We start from the raw sequence: 14,190 nt of genomic DNA, 5'->3' as shown, positions 1-14,190 counted from the left end.
ATTGAGGCGCTGAAGGCATCTGCCCAGCAGTTATCACTTGGTCCGATAGGGGCGTAGTTTATATCAGTAGCAGCGAGTTGGCTTCTTGTTTTTATTTGATTTTTAATGAGTGTGAATATAGCAGACGTCAGATGAATTTGAAATTATTAATATATGGAGTAAATAATTAATAAAATTAATTTTTTTAAAAATGGGAATTTAAAAAATTTTGAAATGAAGAAGTGCATTTTTTTTTAAATTTAATTATTAATTATTTACTCTATTTATTTGTAATTTTAAATTTATGAGTGTGAATGTAGGAGACATTAGAAAAATTTAAAATTATAAATAAATAGAGTAAATAATTAAAAAAAAATGCACTCATTAATATCAAAACTTTTTAAATGCCCATCTTTTAAAAATTGTATTTTATTAATTATTTATTTCATTAATTAATAATTTGAAATTTGTCTGATGTCTGCTACATTCATCACACTCATAAATTTTGTTGGTAAGTTTCCTACTGTTGGATTTTACTGTTGATTTTATTTTTTATATTAATAAAAATAAAAAAAAAATATGAGATAACCTACGTCTTAAATTGAAGATACCGCTGCTGGAAACTGGAGACATAGATCTAGTAGCTGGAGTAAAATTTATAAATTTCGTTTGAGAAGATAATTAAGAGTAATCAAATGAGTAATTATGGAAGATTAAATCCTGAGGATGAAGCGCTGCAGAAAACAGTTGGTGATGCTCTGGTATTTGAATTTTATTTATTTAAATTTTACATGAATGCAAACGTACTAGAGATACGTCAACTTTTAAATTAAATATATTAAAATATTAAAATATATAATTTTAATCAATTGTTGGTTTAGTAAATATTGTAATTGTTGTAAATTTTCTTAAATTATAGAACATTCAGTTGACGAAAGAAGAGATGGCTGTTTTGACAGAGTGCCAGCATAATTCTGTTTTTCATCGGGGTCTTCCGCTGGGTGCTATTGCGACCGGTGGATTTTATTATATGATGAAGAACGGTATTATGAAGAGGAACATAGGCACTTTGGTAGTGAGTGGTCTGACAGGGTTTTTGATCGGAACTATATCATATAGATCTGTTTGTATGGAGAAACTGATGGCGCTTCCCCAGAGTACTTTGAAAGAAAGAATTTTGGCGGCTCAAGGAATACAACCGGTTAAGTAAGTTGGCAATTTAATGAGTTAATAATTAATTAATTAATTGAATGAATGAATTTATTTGTAGGGTTGATTTACAATCTTCAGACAATCAGTCGCAGACTTGGTACGACAGTCATCCTATTAATGAACCTTTTAGAGATTCTCCGATGGGTTCATCGCTTGATATTGAACCTTATCAATCTCATAATGATGGATTCGGTCATACAAATATAGATACTGGTAAAACATATTTATAAATTTTAATAGTTCATTATTTTTGGGTAGAAGTTAGCAGGCAGTTCACAGTTTTTGGATTTTTTTTTACAATTCATTTAAAAATGAAAAAAAAAAAAACTATAGCTGCTGAGAAAAAAAATTTTTCCTTCACTTCTATGTGCTAGTGTTCTTATAGAAGACTTGTCTGATGCCTCCAAGTGTCCATTGGACACCTCAATCCTGGTCAGGATTCCCGTCTAAGAAATTCTATAGAAAATCTAGACAGCTCATTGAGCTTGCATTTATCTGAAATTTTCTTTATCTTTTACTTTATCAAGTTGGTTAAAAAATTTACAATTGTATATAATTAATATATACATATTCTTGTTCTTAACATAATTATCTACAAAAATATGTGGAAGTATATTTAATATTTACATAATTTATAAAGCAGATACCTTTTAATGCAAATAAAAACACTTATTATTTTGTAGAGTCAGCATTTGCGTTGGATCCACCATTAAAACCTATTGGTCGTGATAAATATACATCATACGATGAATTACGTCGTAGAAATCGTGAGGAATATGAAAGATCTCACTCTTCAGGATACAGGTTCTTATGTTTATTTATCAATTATCATTTTTTAATTAATATATCATTAAATTATTTACTTTCAGCCGGCCATCGAGGCCTTACAGACCAGAACCACCATCACCACCTCCATCATCGTCAGAATTCGATTCTCCGTACTCGTCATTCGACAGACCTTACGAACCGCCATCATTCGATCCACCGAGACGCGATGATTTTCTGTGATTTCCACACTCATTTCATTTTCTTTTTTCTTTTCAGTAGTGCTGTGTTTCTACTCACTTTGTACTATGTACGTATGTGTATTATATTGAAAAAAAGAAATAATAAGTAATCTTGTTAATTAATTAAATGAACAAAGCCAATAATTTTACTTTTATCATGAAATCGAGAATGCGACACCTTGGCCTTTGCGGGAGGACCGCGGTTTGAATTTCGTCATATTTCTGAAACATGACTAATTATTGTTCAAAACACTTTTATTCATATAGAGTATATAGTAATCTGAGGAATTCAACCCACAGTAATTAGAAAATACAAAAAATTCGACGAAACTCAATAACTTTATTTTGATCTTAGGAACATCCATAAATTACGTAACACATTTTGAAGATTTTTTTTACCCCCACCCTGGTATGTAACAAATCGTAACAAATTACTCTTGTGCCCCTAAAAAATTTGTTACATAACATAGTCATTTTATCACAACAGAAAAAGTTCTTGAATAATTTAAATTTAAATTTATTGCATAAAATAATTGCTATATATTCAAGCATCTCAGCAATTAAATTTTAGTTACATAATATATGTTAAATTGACAACCCTCTTAATGTACAATACATAACAAATTGAACCCCGGCTCTTAAAATGTGTAACGTAATTTATGGATGTTCCCTTATAGTGAAACTGTAATTAGTTTAAAAAAAAATTACATGAATTAGTACTGCGACGTGAGGTAAATTTTTTTTTAATTAAATAAAATAATGATTTACCTACTAGGGTAAATAATATACAAATTTAATAAAAAAAAAATTTTTCGCTACAAATGAGCAATAGATATTTTTTTTTTACATATAACATCTCTGTGTATTATCTTCGTCATTTTCATATAATTAATATATATATATAATTATTTTTATTAAGTTTTATTTGTTAATAATTAACCTAATTAGCCAATAACTCAATTATTTCATTAACAACTCCAGATAATAATGAATTATTATCTCCTTTGCCTTCAATCGCCAGGCAGGAAGAATTATCTGATGATTTCTGTGAAGAATAAAAATTAATAAATTTAAAATAATTGAATTAATTAATTGATAATTTAATTCCTTACTTTTTTAACTAAAAGGCAGACATGATGACCTTTCAGCGATTGACCATAGAGAGAAGCAGTGTCATCAATCTGTTCAACGAGCGTTAAATGACAACGCTGACAAATAATTTCCAACGTCTGACTAAAATCACGTGTAAGTTTTATTTTATTTTTAGTTTTAAACGTCAGTTGGTCGCCATTCAGTAATTCAGTGAGAATGTAACTGTGGGAAAGACTTCCCATCAAGAAACTGCAGTGAGAGAGTCTCAGAGTGAAATCTAGCTTCTCTTGAATCATCCCGCCCTCATTTTCCACCATGTAAGTAAGCGATCCCCGAAGTTTCTGAGCGAACGTGTCGTCGGATACGACGATAGAGAGATGGACTTCGGTACTGACCGAGGGAGCCAACGGCGCCCGTATCTTGATGCCCGACTCTTCGCCTAGACTGCGGACTAGCTTCAGAGCAGACGCGTCAGAGACATCAAGGTCCAGCTCCTTCAGCACTTTATTCCCCGTATTCATCAGTATTACGACAGCAATAATCTTTCCCACCTCGTGCGGCAGCTGCTTCAACTCATAAGTCATCTTAATTTTATCATTCACCGCAAGTTGTAAATACTCTGGATAATCGGAAGTGTCACTGAGTTCATTTTGATTAGCACTGGCATCATTATCATCACAATTGCTCCTAAGTCCCGGCAATATTTCTTTCGAAGGCGTAGAAATACCAGCAGTTTCTTCATAACCCGATGGTTTGTCATGTTTTTTACTGTCTGAATGTTTCTTTTTGCGCCTCCTCGTGCTCTCCTCGGTGTCTTTCTTCTTCTTGGACTTGCTACGTTTAGATTTCGACTTTGACTCATCGACATCATTCTGCCTGTTGACATTCTCATTGCCCGAGTTTTCTTTATCGTTTAATACATCATTGCCCAGCCATAAGTCAATATTATTTTGATTGTCATTTTGTTCGGTGGCTTTGCTCTTACTCTTCTTCTTTTTCTTCGACTTGTCGCTTTTCTTCTTGTCTCGGGACGGCGACCTGCTTTTTATTGCCACAATATCCGCTCTATGCTCGAGAACCGGCAGTCGCTCATCCTCGCGCAGTGGAATATCCAAGTCGATGTTCAATGCCCGATGTGGATCGTTGACGTCCGTTAAATTAGTGTCGTCATTGTCGCTCAGTTCCGCACCCGGTGGTAATTCCCCGACTCCAGTATTTACAAAATGCGTTGGATACCCACCGTCCTCTACATCATCGTCTGTACTCGATTGATTTTTATTTTTCTTCGACTTTTTCTTCTTCCCATGCGTCTTTCTGCGCTTCTGCTTATCAATATCCGTATTTAAATTAAGCAGTTTTGAATTCGAAAAAGAATTTACTTTAAGTGACACTGGTATATCTAATTCAGTGATAGGAATTTGATCATAATCATCATTTTTATTATCAGAATTATGATAAGAATTATTAATACTATTGCTAGTATTTTTTGGACTGGCAGTTGTTTTCAAATAGTGGGGATTATTTTCTTGCTCCAATTTTCTGGCTTCACGCCTTCGCTGCAGCTCTTCAACAGTCGGTTCAACCGAGACTTTGCGTCCGCTGTACTCAGATTTTTCCGACTTGACAAAGATATCATTCATATCCAGATCCTCTTCATCAGAAGTCTCCGACGGCGGATCATTTATCCAAGTGTCCAAATCCAATCCTTCAGGAATCGGTACTTTTTTCTGAGCTTTAGGAGCCACAGGATTTAATTCGCCTTCAAAAGCAGCCGCTAGTTCAGGTATCAGTGACGGATTTTCTTTTATATAATCAAACACAACTAATACCGCACTCGATCGTTCTTGAACTTCTAAGTCTCCACTGCACACAAACTCAGCCATTTTATCTTTGAGATAAAATATTTGTTCGATAGTCTCATCATCGTTTTCAGCGTAAGCTTTATTTAGTGTAACGGCTGCTAATTTTAAAATATTATGAACATAAACAGCTTGAATATGACCCGGTAGACTTGAAGCTTGTGATTTTAACATTGACTTTAGTGTAACTATTGGGTCATCAAGTTCGCTGCAGAATTCCCCACATATCCAGGCGGCTGCGTAAAGAACTTCGCACATGGTAGCACGCGGTTGTCCTGTCAGCAAGTGGGCGTTCTCCAACAGTAAGGCACATTGTTGGACCGCGCATTTCCTGATAGCTTGAACACGGATTGCAACATCTAGCAGCTGGGTCGCCACCAGCTGTCCATGCTTGGTACCCTCCATACGTGTCAAATCGACCAGCACCGAAATGTACCACTCGAAGTACGTAATAAACTGGTAATTATTTTGGGAACAAATTTGAATTATCTTCGACAATAATTCATCCCGATAAGTTGTACCCTCAGCTTTGTCCATGTGGATCATCAGCTTACGAACTATTTCCATAAGATTTTTTTTTGACACCATTCCGTAAAGAAGATCCAAGGCACGTAATCTTATACTCTCGTCTTTATCATCAAGACACTGCATTATCAAGTCTTTGTGAGCTTGCACACTCTTCGGGTGTGTCTTCAATATCTTCGACATCGCTAGCAGACCCAAGTACTTTAAATTCTGGTCAGAGTCTTCAATTAATATACGTAATTTTTGTACACAAAGTTGTATTGAGTCTGAGTGATTCGGCATTCCAGATGATATTGATATCAGGACGGCTATCACAGTATTTATACACTCGTACAGCAGAGACATTGCTGATGTACTGCAATTATTTTCATTATTTTTAAATGTGATAATTATTTGTACATTTATATTTAAGTATTTGGTATCAAGTGAGTAAATTGTTAACTAAGTAGTGGCTTACACTCGACTATTAGCTGTAAGCTCTATGAAGATGCGATAGAAAAATTAAAAATTTGATAAAACTATTAAAAAAAAAAAATTACCTGTGTATTAAATTGGTCAAAGGTTCTATGAGTTTTTTTCCAAGCCTAGGTTCTAAGGGTGTCAATGCGCCAAACTGTAAATTAATTTTCAAAATTCTTTAACACTAGCTAATACAGGACTGCTAATTAAAATGTTAAACCTCAGGATGTTGTGGTTTTCGTTGTAATTTTCCTGCGGATTTTTCCAAATGATCGTCGGTCATACTATTGATAAAAATTCTACGATCTATGATAGCGCTACAAATATGAAAAAATTTACAATAGATTGCATGGAGTAAATTTTAAAAAAATTTTAATTACTGCACACAAATGCTTGCATAAATTGATTTAAAATTTAGCGGATAAATTTGGCTGATAGCGACTGTAAAAAATAGCTCATGTAGACATGAAAACTTTTATTTAAAAAAAGGTCAAAGTACTTGAATAAGTACAAAGTACTTGCTGAGTAAGATCATTTGGAAATAATCCGTCCTACATATTTAAAAAAAAATAGTAATGATAATAATTGCTGATTAATTAGAAGCAAACATATAATCAACACATTGATTTAATGAAAATAAGCTAGCTCATCTAATATCAATTAAATTAACCTCGATATCAGATCAATGAGCGGCTGGGTTAATTGCCTGCCCAACTTTGGTTCAATCAGCGTTATCGTTGAAAACTAAATCAACAAAAGATATTTTTGTAGTAAATTAAATTTAAAAATACTATCAAAATTTCAGCATTTAAATCCTGAAGATTGAATAAATAATAATTTGTAATTGATTATTAATCACCGTGGACATTTAATTCGGCTGTCAAGTATCAAGTGAGTTTTAGATTTGATAAAATACTTACGAGCTTAATTATTTTAATTAGCATCCAATTGTTGGTCGAAGTAGTCATGAGTTTAAAAAATATTGGCGCGAGACTTAAATAATTTTTCGGATTTTTCCTAGCTAGTTCACAGACAACATTGACTGCTGCCGACTGCACCCCGCTATCCGGGTCCTCAAGCTTTTCTTTAAGACGCGGGAACGCGGGACGTAGAGCCTCAGGGAAGCGCAGAAATACTTTGTACATCATGAGAACGGCTTTTTTACGTAAATAAGGCTTTGTGCTGGTTAATAAGGTCATAATATCATTGACCAAGTCTCGAGCTAGGTCAGGACTTATGAAACACGAGAGTCCACTTAGTGCTAGACCTGCATCATATTGATTCTGGCTGTTTAAATCTTTGCGAATCATGTTTGTTGTTAGCATCAGTAACTAAAATAACAAATACTCATTTATTGTAAATAAATAATTGTAATTTACTTAAAAACAATTAATAATTACCTCAGTGTCCATATGAAAACTTTGACTTGCAGCGAGATATCCAATACGTTTGTAAGTAAATTTACCTGATGACATTACTTCGATGATATTAAAACCAGCCCAACTTATGTCATACCCCAGCATTTGAAGCTGTCGATTATTCATCAGAAAAATATTTATCAATTTATTGGTAGTAAATTTTGTAAATAAATTAATTAATAATACATACATATGTTAATTTCGCAACAGCATTAGCTTTGACAGCAACATTATCTTGTCTTAATTCCTGTTTAATCTCTTCTATACACTGCGTTATATATTTAGCCTGTAAATAATTATAAATTTAAATTCAAATTCAAATATGACACTGAAGTAATTCGATGTTTTATAACTTTTAGATTCTTTTAAAAACTACTAATAATAAAAAAAAATATTTGAAAAAATTGCACCTGTAGTTTTTTTAATTTTCTAAATGTGCATTTTTTTTTTCTTATTCATTTCAAATTAATAATTTTAGTGGTCATATAAATTATTAATATTAATTACAAAAAATATTTTAATTAATTACAGTAATTTTATAATAAGAATAGTAATAAAAAAAAAATGAAATTACCTCATTATTTTTGTTATTCCTGATCCCGCGGACTAAATCCGTGAGATTTTTATCAAACATTCTCTCAAAATTTCCTTTAACTTTTCTCAAAGCCATAATATCTGTGGAAATCAGACTTGGATAACTTGGATTAAATATTACTGATGTTGAAAAAGGTATAATTTTATTTAGAAGTTTATTCGCCACTTAAAAGGCCTCTTCTATCATAATCATCTGAATCCCACTTGTACCCTACATATTATCAGTACCTGCATTAAATTGATCAAAGGATATTTATCAAATTAGCACAGTTACTACATAATACAAATAAATATGTACACTACAATACATAATATACAAATAAAAATTCAATTTAAATACCTTGTTGATGAAATATATCCAGATTTATTTACTTCTTTATCTTGGTCATTTAGTTTAAATTTCTTTAGCACGATAACGATAACTACTGATTTATTTTCACCATCTGCGTTATGGATTAATGTGGGAGGATTATTATTAAATATATATTAATTTCGCAAAATATATAGTGATAAATAATATATATTACAAAATTATAACAATAATTACCAGCCGGTGTTGTAAATAAATTAACTATCGCTAGATAGTTATAGACAAGTAGAGACACCAAAAATGTTTTTTTTATTTTACATAAATATCTATCTCCTTAATCTATCGTTTTTTTCTGTCCTCACATCTTCATATGCATTCACATGTTTGCCATATTCCGTGGGAGAAATGTCAAGTTACTCTCTTTTTTATTTGTGACACGTCTTCAACTGCTGATGTATATTTTGTTATTCTGTTGGCAACACTTGCTACATACTTTTTATACTTATTATTATTATTGTTGTTGTTATCTGTACCTTTTTTTATTTTAGGTCAACAACTGAACGTGGGTGCGTGACAGCTGAGTGTTTATAATTAATAATTAAAATTAAAATTTTTAAAATTTGAATTTGAAAATTTAATTTTTAAAACCTGGAATATTTTTGCTGATTCGTGATGGAAACACATGAGGAAGATGATGTTGATGAACTGATGTCTAATTTTTTTACTTTTCCACCTGATGTACAAACTGTCATTGAACAGGTTATGATTATTTAATTATCTAATTATATATGTTACTAATTAAATTAACAGACAATAATTGAAGTACCAATTGGAGTAAAAAAAAAAACTGAAATGCTTGACAGTCATCAGAATTAATGTCTCACAGAAATATTTAAAAACTTAAATTAATTTTTTTAGGTATTACCAAGTAATGATCCGCTGGACCAACCAGATTTCAACGTAGTGGATTACATAAATCAATTATTTCCTAACGAGCAATCACTATCAAACATCGACGATGTTATCAACGAATTTGAATACAAGAAACGTTCGATAGACAAAGAAATACGGACAGTAGTACGCGGGCAGACGAATGGCGACCAGGATGGCCGAGCGGCTTTGGAGGAGGCTCAGAAAGTGATAAAGCAGTTGTTTGTCCAGATAAAACAAATAAAAGCCAAAGCGGAGCAATCTGAAGAAACTGTAAAAGAAATAACACGTGACATAAAACAATTAGATTTCGCTAAACGCAATCTAACGGCTTCCATAACTGCGCTCAATAAATTGCACGTTCTGGTTGGTGAGGTAGAAAGCCTGCGTACGTTGACGCAGAAAAAACAGTACGGAGAGATAGTACTGAAGCTGCAGGCCATCATGGAGGTGATGCAGTTCTTCAGCAAGTACATGGACATTCCTCAGATAAAGGAACTGTCGGACGAAGTCAATCAGATTGAAATAGAATTGGCTCAGCAGATAACTTCTGATTTTAAAGAAGCCTTCTCTGGACAGAATCTTAAACATTTTTCCCAATTGACTGACGGCTGTCTTGTTCTGTCTGTCCTGGATCCCAAAGTTAAAAAGGATTTGCTGGTTTGGTTCGTTAATATCCAGCTGCAGGAGTACGCGCACCTGTTTGATGAGAATCAGGACATCGCTTGGCTGGATAAAATCGACAAGAGATACACGTGGATCAAGAAACACTTGATGGACTTTGAGCAAAAGTTTGGATCTATTTTTCCACTTGACTGGGAAGTATCTGAACGCATCGCCGTTCAGTATTGCCATAACACGCGGGAAGATCTGGCCAAGCTGATGCAGAAGAGACGCGTTGAGATTGACGTCAAGTTGCTGCTCTACGCAATTCAACGGACAAGTAATTTTGAGAGTTTGTTGGCCAAACGCTTCACTGGAATAACTCTCAAAGCTGCTGGTACTACTTCTGGAACTGAAGCTGCTGCGGTTGCTAAGCCTGTGGTTGAAGAAAGTACGAATCCGTTTGAAGAGGGCGGAGAAAAAATAGAAAATGACAAGCCGACGCCTTCACCTTTTGCTAATTTAATTGGGAAATGTTTTGAACCGTATTTGAATATTTATATTGAGAGTTTAGATCGTAATCTTGCTGAGCTGATGGACAAATTTGTTGCTGACTGTAAGAATCAGCCGCCAGGATCAAAAGATTTTGATGGAGTCGAAGGACCAAGTAGCGTTTTGTCTTCTTGCGCTGATTTATTTGTTTTTTACAAAAAATGTATGCTTCAGTGCACGCAACTGAGTACTGGCTCCATAATGCTGAATCTTTCAGAAACTTTTCAGAAATATTTACGTGAATATGCATTAAAATTATTGCAAAATAATTTACCCAAAATGGGTGGTAGCATCAGCTTGGGCACTAGTATGAGCAGCATAACTCGTGACTTCAGAGATCTATCAACAGCTGGACTGATCCAGAACTTCCAGAGTTTTTTGAAGGAAGGCGAGAGCACGAGGTTCAGTAAAGAAGAACAGTCTCGTATCTGCTGTATCCTGACTACGGCTGAGTACTGTTTGGAAACGACGCAGCAGCTTGAAGAGAAACTCAAAGAGAAAACTGATAAATGTTATGCTGAGAAGATAAATCTTTCACAAGAGCAAGATCTATTTCACAATGTAATCTCAAATTGTATACAATTACTAGTTCAAGATCTGGAAGCCGCATGCGATCCTGCGCTCACTGCGATGACAAAAGTCCAGTGGGGAGCGATCGAGAGCGTTGGAGACCAGAGCGCGTATGCCAGCACGATAATTGCCCACTTACGGCAAACAATTCCAACGATTCGTGACAGATTGTCGTCATGCAGAAAATACTTTACGCAGTTGTGCGTAAAGTTTGTCAGCTCTTTCATTCCGAAACTCGTTCAGCAGCTATACAAATGCAAGCCGCTGAATGCAGTTGGTGCTGAGCAGCTTCTGCTTGATGTCCACATGCTCAAGACTGCTCTCCAAGATCTTCCTTCAACTGGATGCCAAGTGGCGCGCAAAGCTCCGGCTACTTACACCAAGGTCGTAGTCAAGGGGATGGCAAAAGCTGAAATGATTTTGAAAATTGTCATGTCAACTACTGAGTGTCCTAAGAGTTTTGCTGAGCAGTGCCGCAGACTTCTTCCGGATCTCCAACTGCCGGAGTTCCAAAAGATTCTTGACATGAAGGGACTGAGGAAACAGGAACAATTACAGCTGATTGAACAATTCAAAGCCACTGCTGCTGGTGACAATCCTGAAAGCTCCAGCAACTTAACACATGACAGCCCCGAGCATGAAGCCGGGAAAATAAAGAGACTGGAGAAATTAATTAAAAAAAGAATGTGATTATTTAAATTTAAAAATATATTATTTGTATTTGTTATTGTAATTGATTAATAAAGAGACGGTCTTTTAAATTTTTTTTCGTTTTTATTTATTTTGTATTGACAAACTCGCTTTTTTAAATTTTTAAACTTGTTTCTGTGCGAGTTCTTTAGCCTTAGCCTTCTCTAATTTAGCGATTCTGGCAGCTGATTTGCTACCAAGAAGACCACCACCCCAGTGACGTCTGATCTCATCGTAACGGTCGTTGAAGTTTGTCTTGATTGCTTCGACAACCTTGGCGAAGTTGGCTCTATCAGCAGAGTCGACCTGAAATTCATCAAAAAATTTATCAGTAACGAATCTTTAGAGTAATGAATGATTTAAATATAATTTATCAATAAATCAGTCTAAAAAATAGGTTTTCATATCATGAACAATCATTGGATTGGCTCTATATAGATCATCATATTTATTTATTTGATTTATTTCAAAGTAATTAGGAGTAGAAATAATTTTTACCTGTGTAAGAGCAACAGCAGTACACGTCTTGCGTCTAACGAGACGTCCCAATCGTGCTTTGCCTTTTACAATGCAGTATGGTACTCCCATTTTACGGCAAAGAGCAGGCAAGAACAAGACAATCTACAAAAAAAAATTGAAACCATTATTAGCTAATTATTCATAAATAAATTACTGATAAAATTGTGGTAATTAATTAGGAATCAGAGTCAAGTTACATCCTCCGACAAATTAAAAACATGAAATTTTGTCTCAGGTGAAGAAATTCATTACATCATTCATTAATTAAATAAATAAATAAATTGCTGCTAATTGTGGAGTGTAGGAGAGTGGAATGATCATTACCTCAATGGGATCAACATCATGAGCAATGACAACAAGTTGAGCTTTCTTTTGTTCAACCAAAGTTGTAACAGCGTTGCTACCACTTCTCAACATGTTGGGTCGTTTGGTTGGAGTGTCTTCTTTCTTGGCGACTTTTTCCTCAGCACGTGCCTTCAATCTCTTCTTCTTGGCTTCTGCTGATTCTGGTCTGTATTTTTCCAAGATTTTGAACATCTGGCTGGCTGTGAAAAAAATAATTTTATTGTTTATGGAGATTCAGGTGGCGAGGAAAAAATTGAACAAGTTTTTGGAGTATTGGAGTTAGAGGATGAACTTACCGGTTTGTTTATCAAGAGTTTGAGTAAACTGATTGATTGGTGGTGGAACTTTCAATCTTTTGTAGAGCACAGCTCTTTGACGCTGGATCCTGATGTACTTGGGCCATTTAACGAAACGACTTAAGTCACGGGATGGCTGGATATCTTGACCGATACCAAAGTTGCGGGTTCTCTTTTCGAAAAGAGGGTTCGTTACCTTCTTGGGTTCGACTTTCTTCACTGCCAAAGGAGCGGCAGCTACCTTCTTTCCGGTCTTCTTTCTCGGCTATAAATTAAATCCATTATTAAATAATCTGGTTGATAGATAATAACAACTGAGAAAAGTAATCACGTATCACACACATGTTACGCATAACCTCACTATTGTTTTAAGTTATAAATTTTTTTTTAAAAGATATTCCTGATAAAAATATGTAGTTGCAATGATTAATTAGATCAATTACCTTCTTTTGAACCATTTTTTATAACAAGGAACCTAAGGATTCCTTTATATTAAATGGAATATAAAAATCGTCACTCCGCGAACGAAACGCGAAGGATGGCGGATAAACGCGTAAAGGAAAAAGAAAGATGTAGAGGTGGTAAATGTGTGGGGCGACACCGGACGACATTTTTCGAGAGGTCGCTACAGGCGCGACGCCATTTTGATTTTGAAATTAAAAATACATAATTAATTATTCTTTAATTTTAATAAAATAAAAATAATTATTTTTAAAAATTTTGAAATTTTACTGAATCAATAAATTATTTATTTATTTTTATTTTTAATCTTTTGTATTATAAAATTATACAAGTCGACTTTCTAGGCTTGTACACTTTTTGAATTTTAATTAAAAACATTTGTTTTAAAAATTTATGAGAAAATTAAATAAATTAAAAAAATTAAGTGGATAATAATAATTAGTATACTGTAAATAATTGTCATTATTTTTATTTAATAAAGTAATTTTAATTATTAGTATATAGTTGGGAAAGTATCCGCAGCGCCAACGGCAGTTCGAGTACTAAATTCAAAAATTTTAGAATTCCCACGCGACGCCATTTTGCTTGAGTCAACAGACGCTTGAACGCTCGGTGCTCGAACAAGTAACGGTCGAATCTTCTGTAATAATTTTAATATTTTAGTGGTAATTAATGTATAATTATATTTAAATTGTTGATATAATCGTTGTGTGAAGCTTTATGAATAATAAGTTCTATAAATTATTGAGTGATTCCTCTGATAATTGT

General features: G+C 33.9%; 4 protein-coding genes across 4 annotated transcripts; 2 read left to right on the top strand and 2 right to left on the bottom strand.

Annotated features, from left to right (window-relative positions):
- The first annotated feature begins 419 nt into the window (after window positions 1–419).
- Window positions 420–2,892, top strand: LOC103579140 (OCIA domain-containing protein 1). The gene is made up of 6 exons (XM_008560448.2): window positions 420–490; window positions 587–740; window positions 899–1,185; window positions 1,250–1,404; window positions 1,875–1,995; window positions 2,061–2,892. Exons 2-6 carry the CDS (start codon window positions 675–677, stop codon window positions 2,197–2,199), a joined length of 768 nt encoding a protein of 255 aa, XP_008558670.1. The 5' UTR covers window positions 420–490; window positions 587–674; the 3' UTR covers window positions 2,200–2,892.
- Window positions 2,893–2,970: 78 nt separating this feature from the next.
- Window positions 2,971–8,889, bottom strand: LOC103579139 (AP-3 complex subunit delta-1). Its single transcript, XM_008560446.3, has 9 exons — window positions 8,693–8,889; window positions 8,486–8,588; window positions 8,126–8,373; window positions 7,742–7,837; window positions 7,534–7,662; window positions 7,054–7,464; window positions 6,214–6,287; window positions 3,311–6,029; window positions 2,971–3,243 (listed from the first exon to the last, which is right to left on the bottom strand). Exons 3-9 carry the CDS (start codon window positions 8,219–8,221, stop codon window positions 3,139–3,141), a joined length of 3,630 nt encoding a protein of 1,209 aa, XP_008558668.1. The 5' UTR covers window positions 8,222–8,373; window positions 8,486–8,588; window positions 8,693–8,889; the 3' UTR covers window positions 2,971–3,138.
- A 48-nt stretch (window positions 8,890–8,937) lies between these two features.
- Window positions 8,938–11,906, top strand: LOC103579138 (vacuolar protein sorting-associated protein 53 homolog). Its single transcript, XM_008560445.3, has 2 exons — window positions 8,938–9,214; window positions 9,374–11,906. The coding sequence occupies exons 1-2, from the start codon at window positions 9,128–9,130 to the stop codon at window positions 11,798–11,800; spliced, it is 2,514 nt and encodes an 837-aa protein (XP_008558667.1). The 5' UTR covers window positions 8,938–9,127; the 3' UTR covers window positions 11,801–11,906.
- Window positions 11,865–13,534, bottom strand: LOC103579137 (60S ribosomal protein L7a). Its single transcript, XM_008560444.3, has 5 exons — window positions 13,404–13,534; window positions 12,961–13,225; window positions 12,644–12,864; window positions 12,299–12,421; window positions 11,865–12,106 (listed from the first exon to the last, which is right to left on the bottom strand). Exons 1-5 carry the CDS (start codon window positions 13,416–13,418, stop codon window positions 11,924–11,926), a joined length of 807 nt encoding a protein of 268 aa, XP_008558666.1. The 5' UTR covers window positions 13,419–13,534; the 3' UTR covers window positions 11,865–11,923.
- Window positions 13,535–14,190: the final 656 nt, after the last annotated feature.

This window comes from Microplitis demolitor, chromosome 6 (genome assembly GCF_026212275.2).
Source record: "Microplitis demolitor isolate Queensland-Clemson2020A chromosome 6, iyMicDemo2.1a, whole genome shotgun sequence".
NCBI lineage: Eukaryota > Metazoa > Arthropoda > Insecta > Hymenoptera > Braconidae > Microplitis > Microplitis demolitor.
Note: the sequence above shows the minus strand (reverse complement) of the source record. Positions and strands in the feature narration are given on the sequence as shown.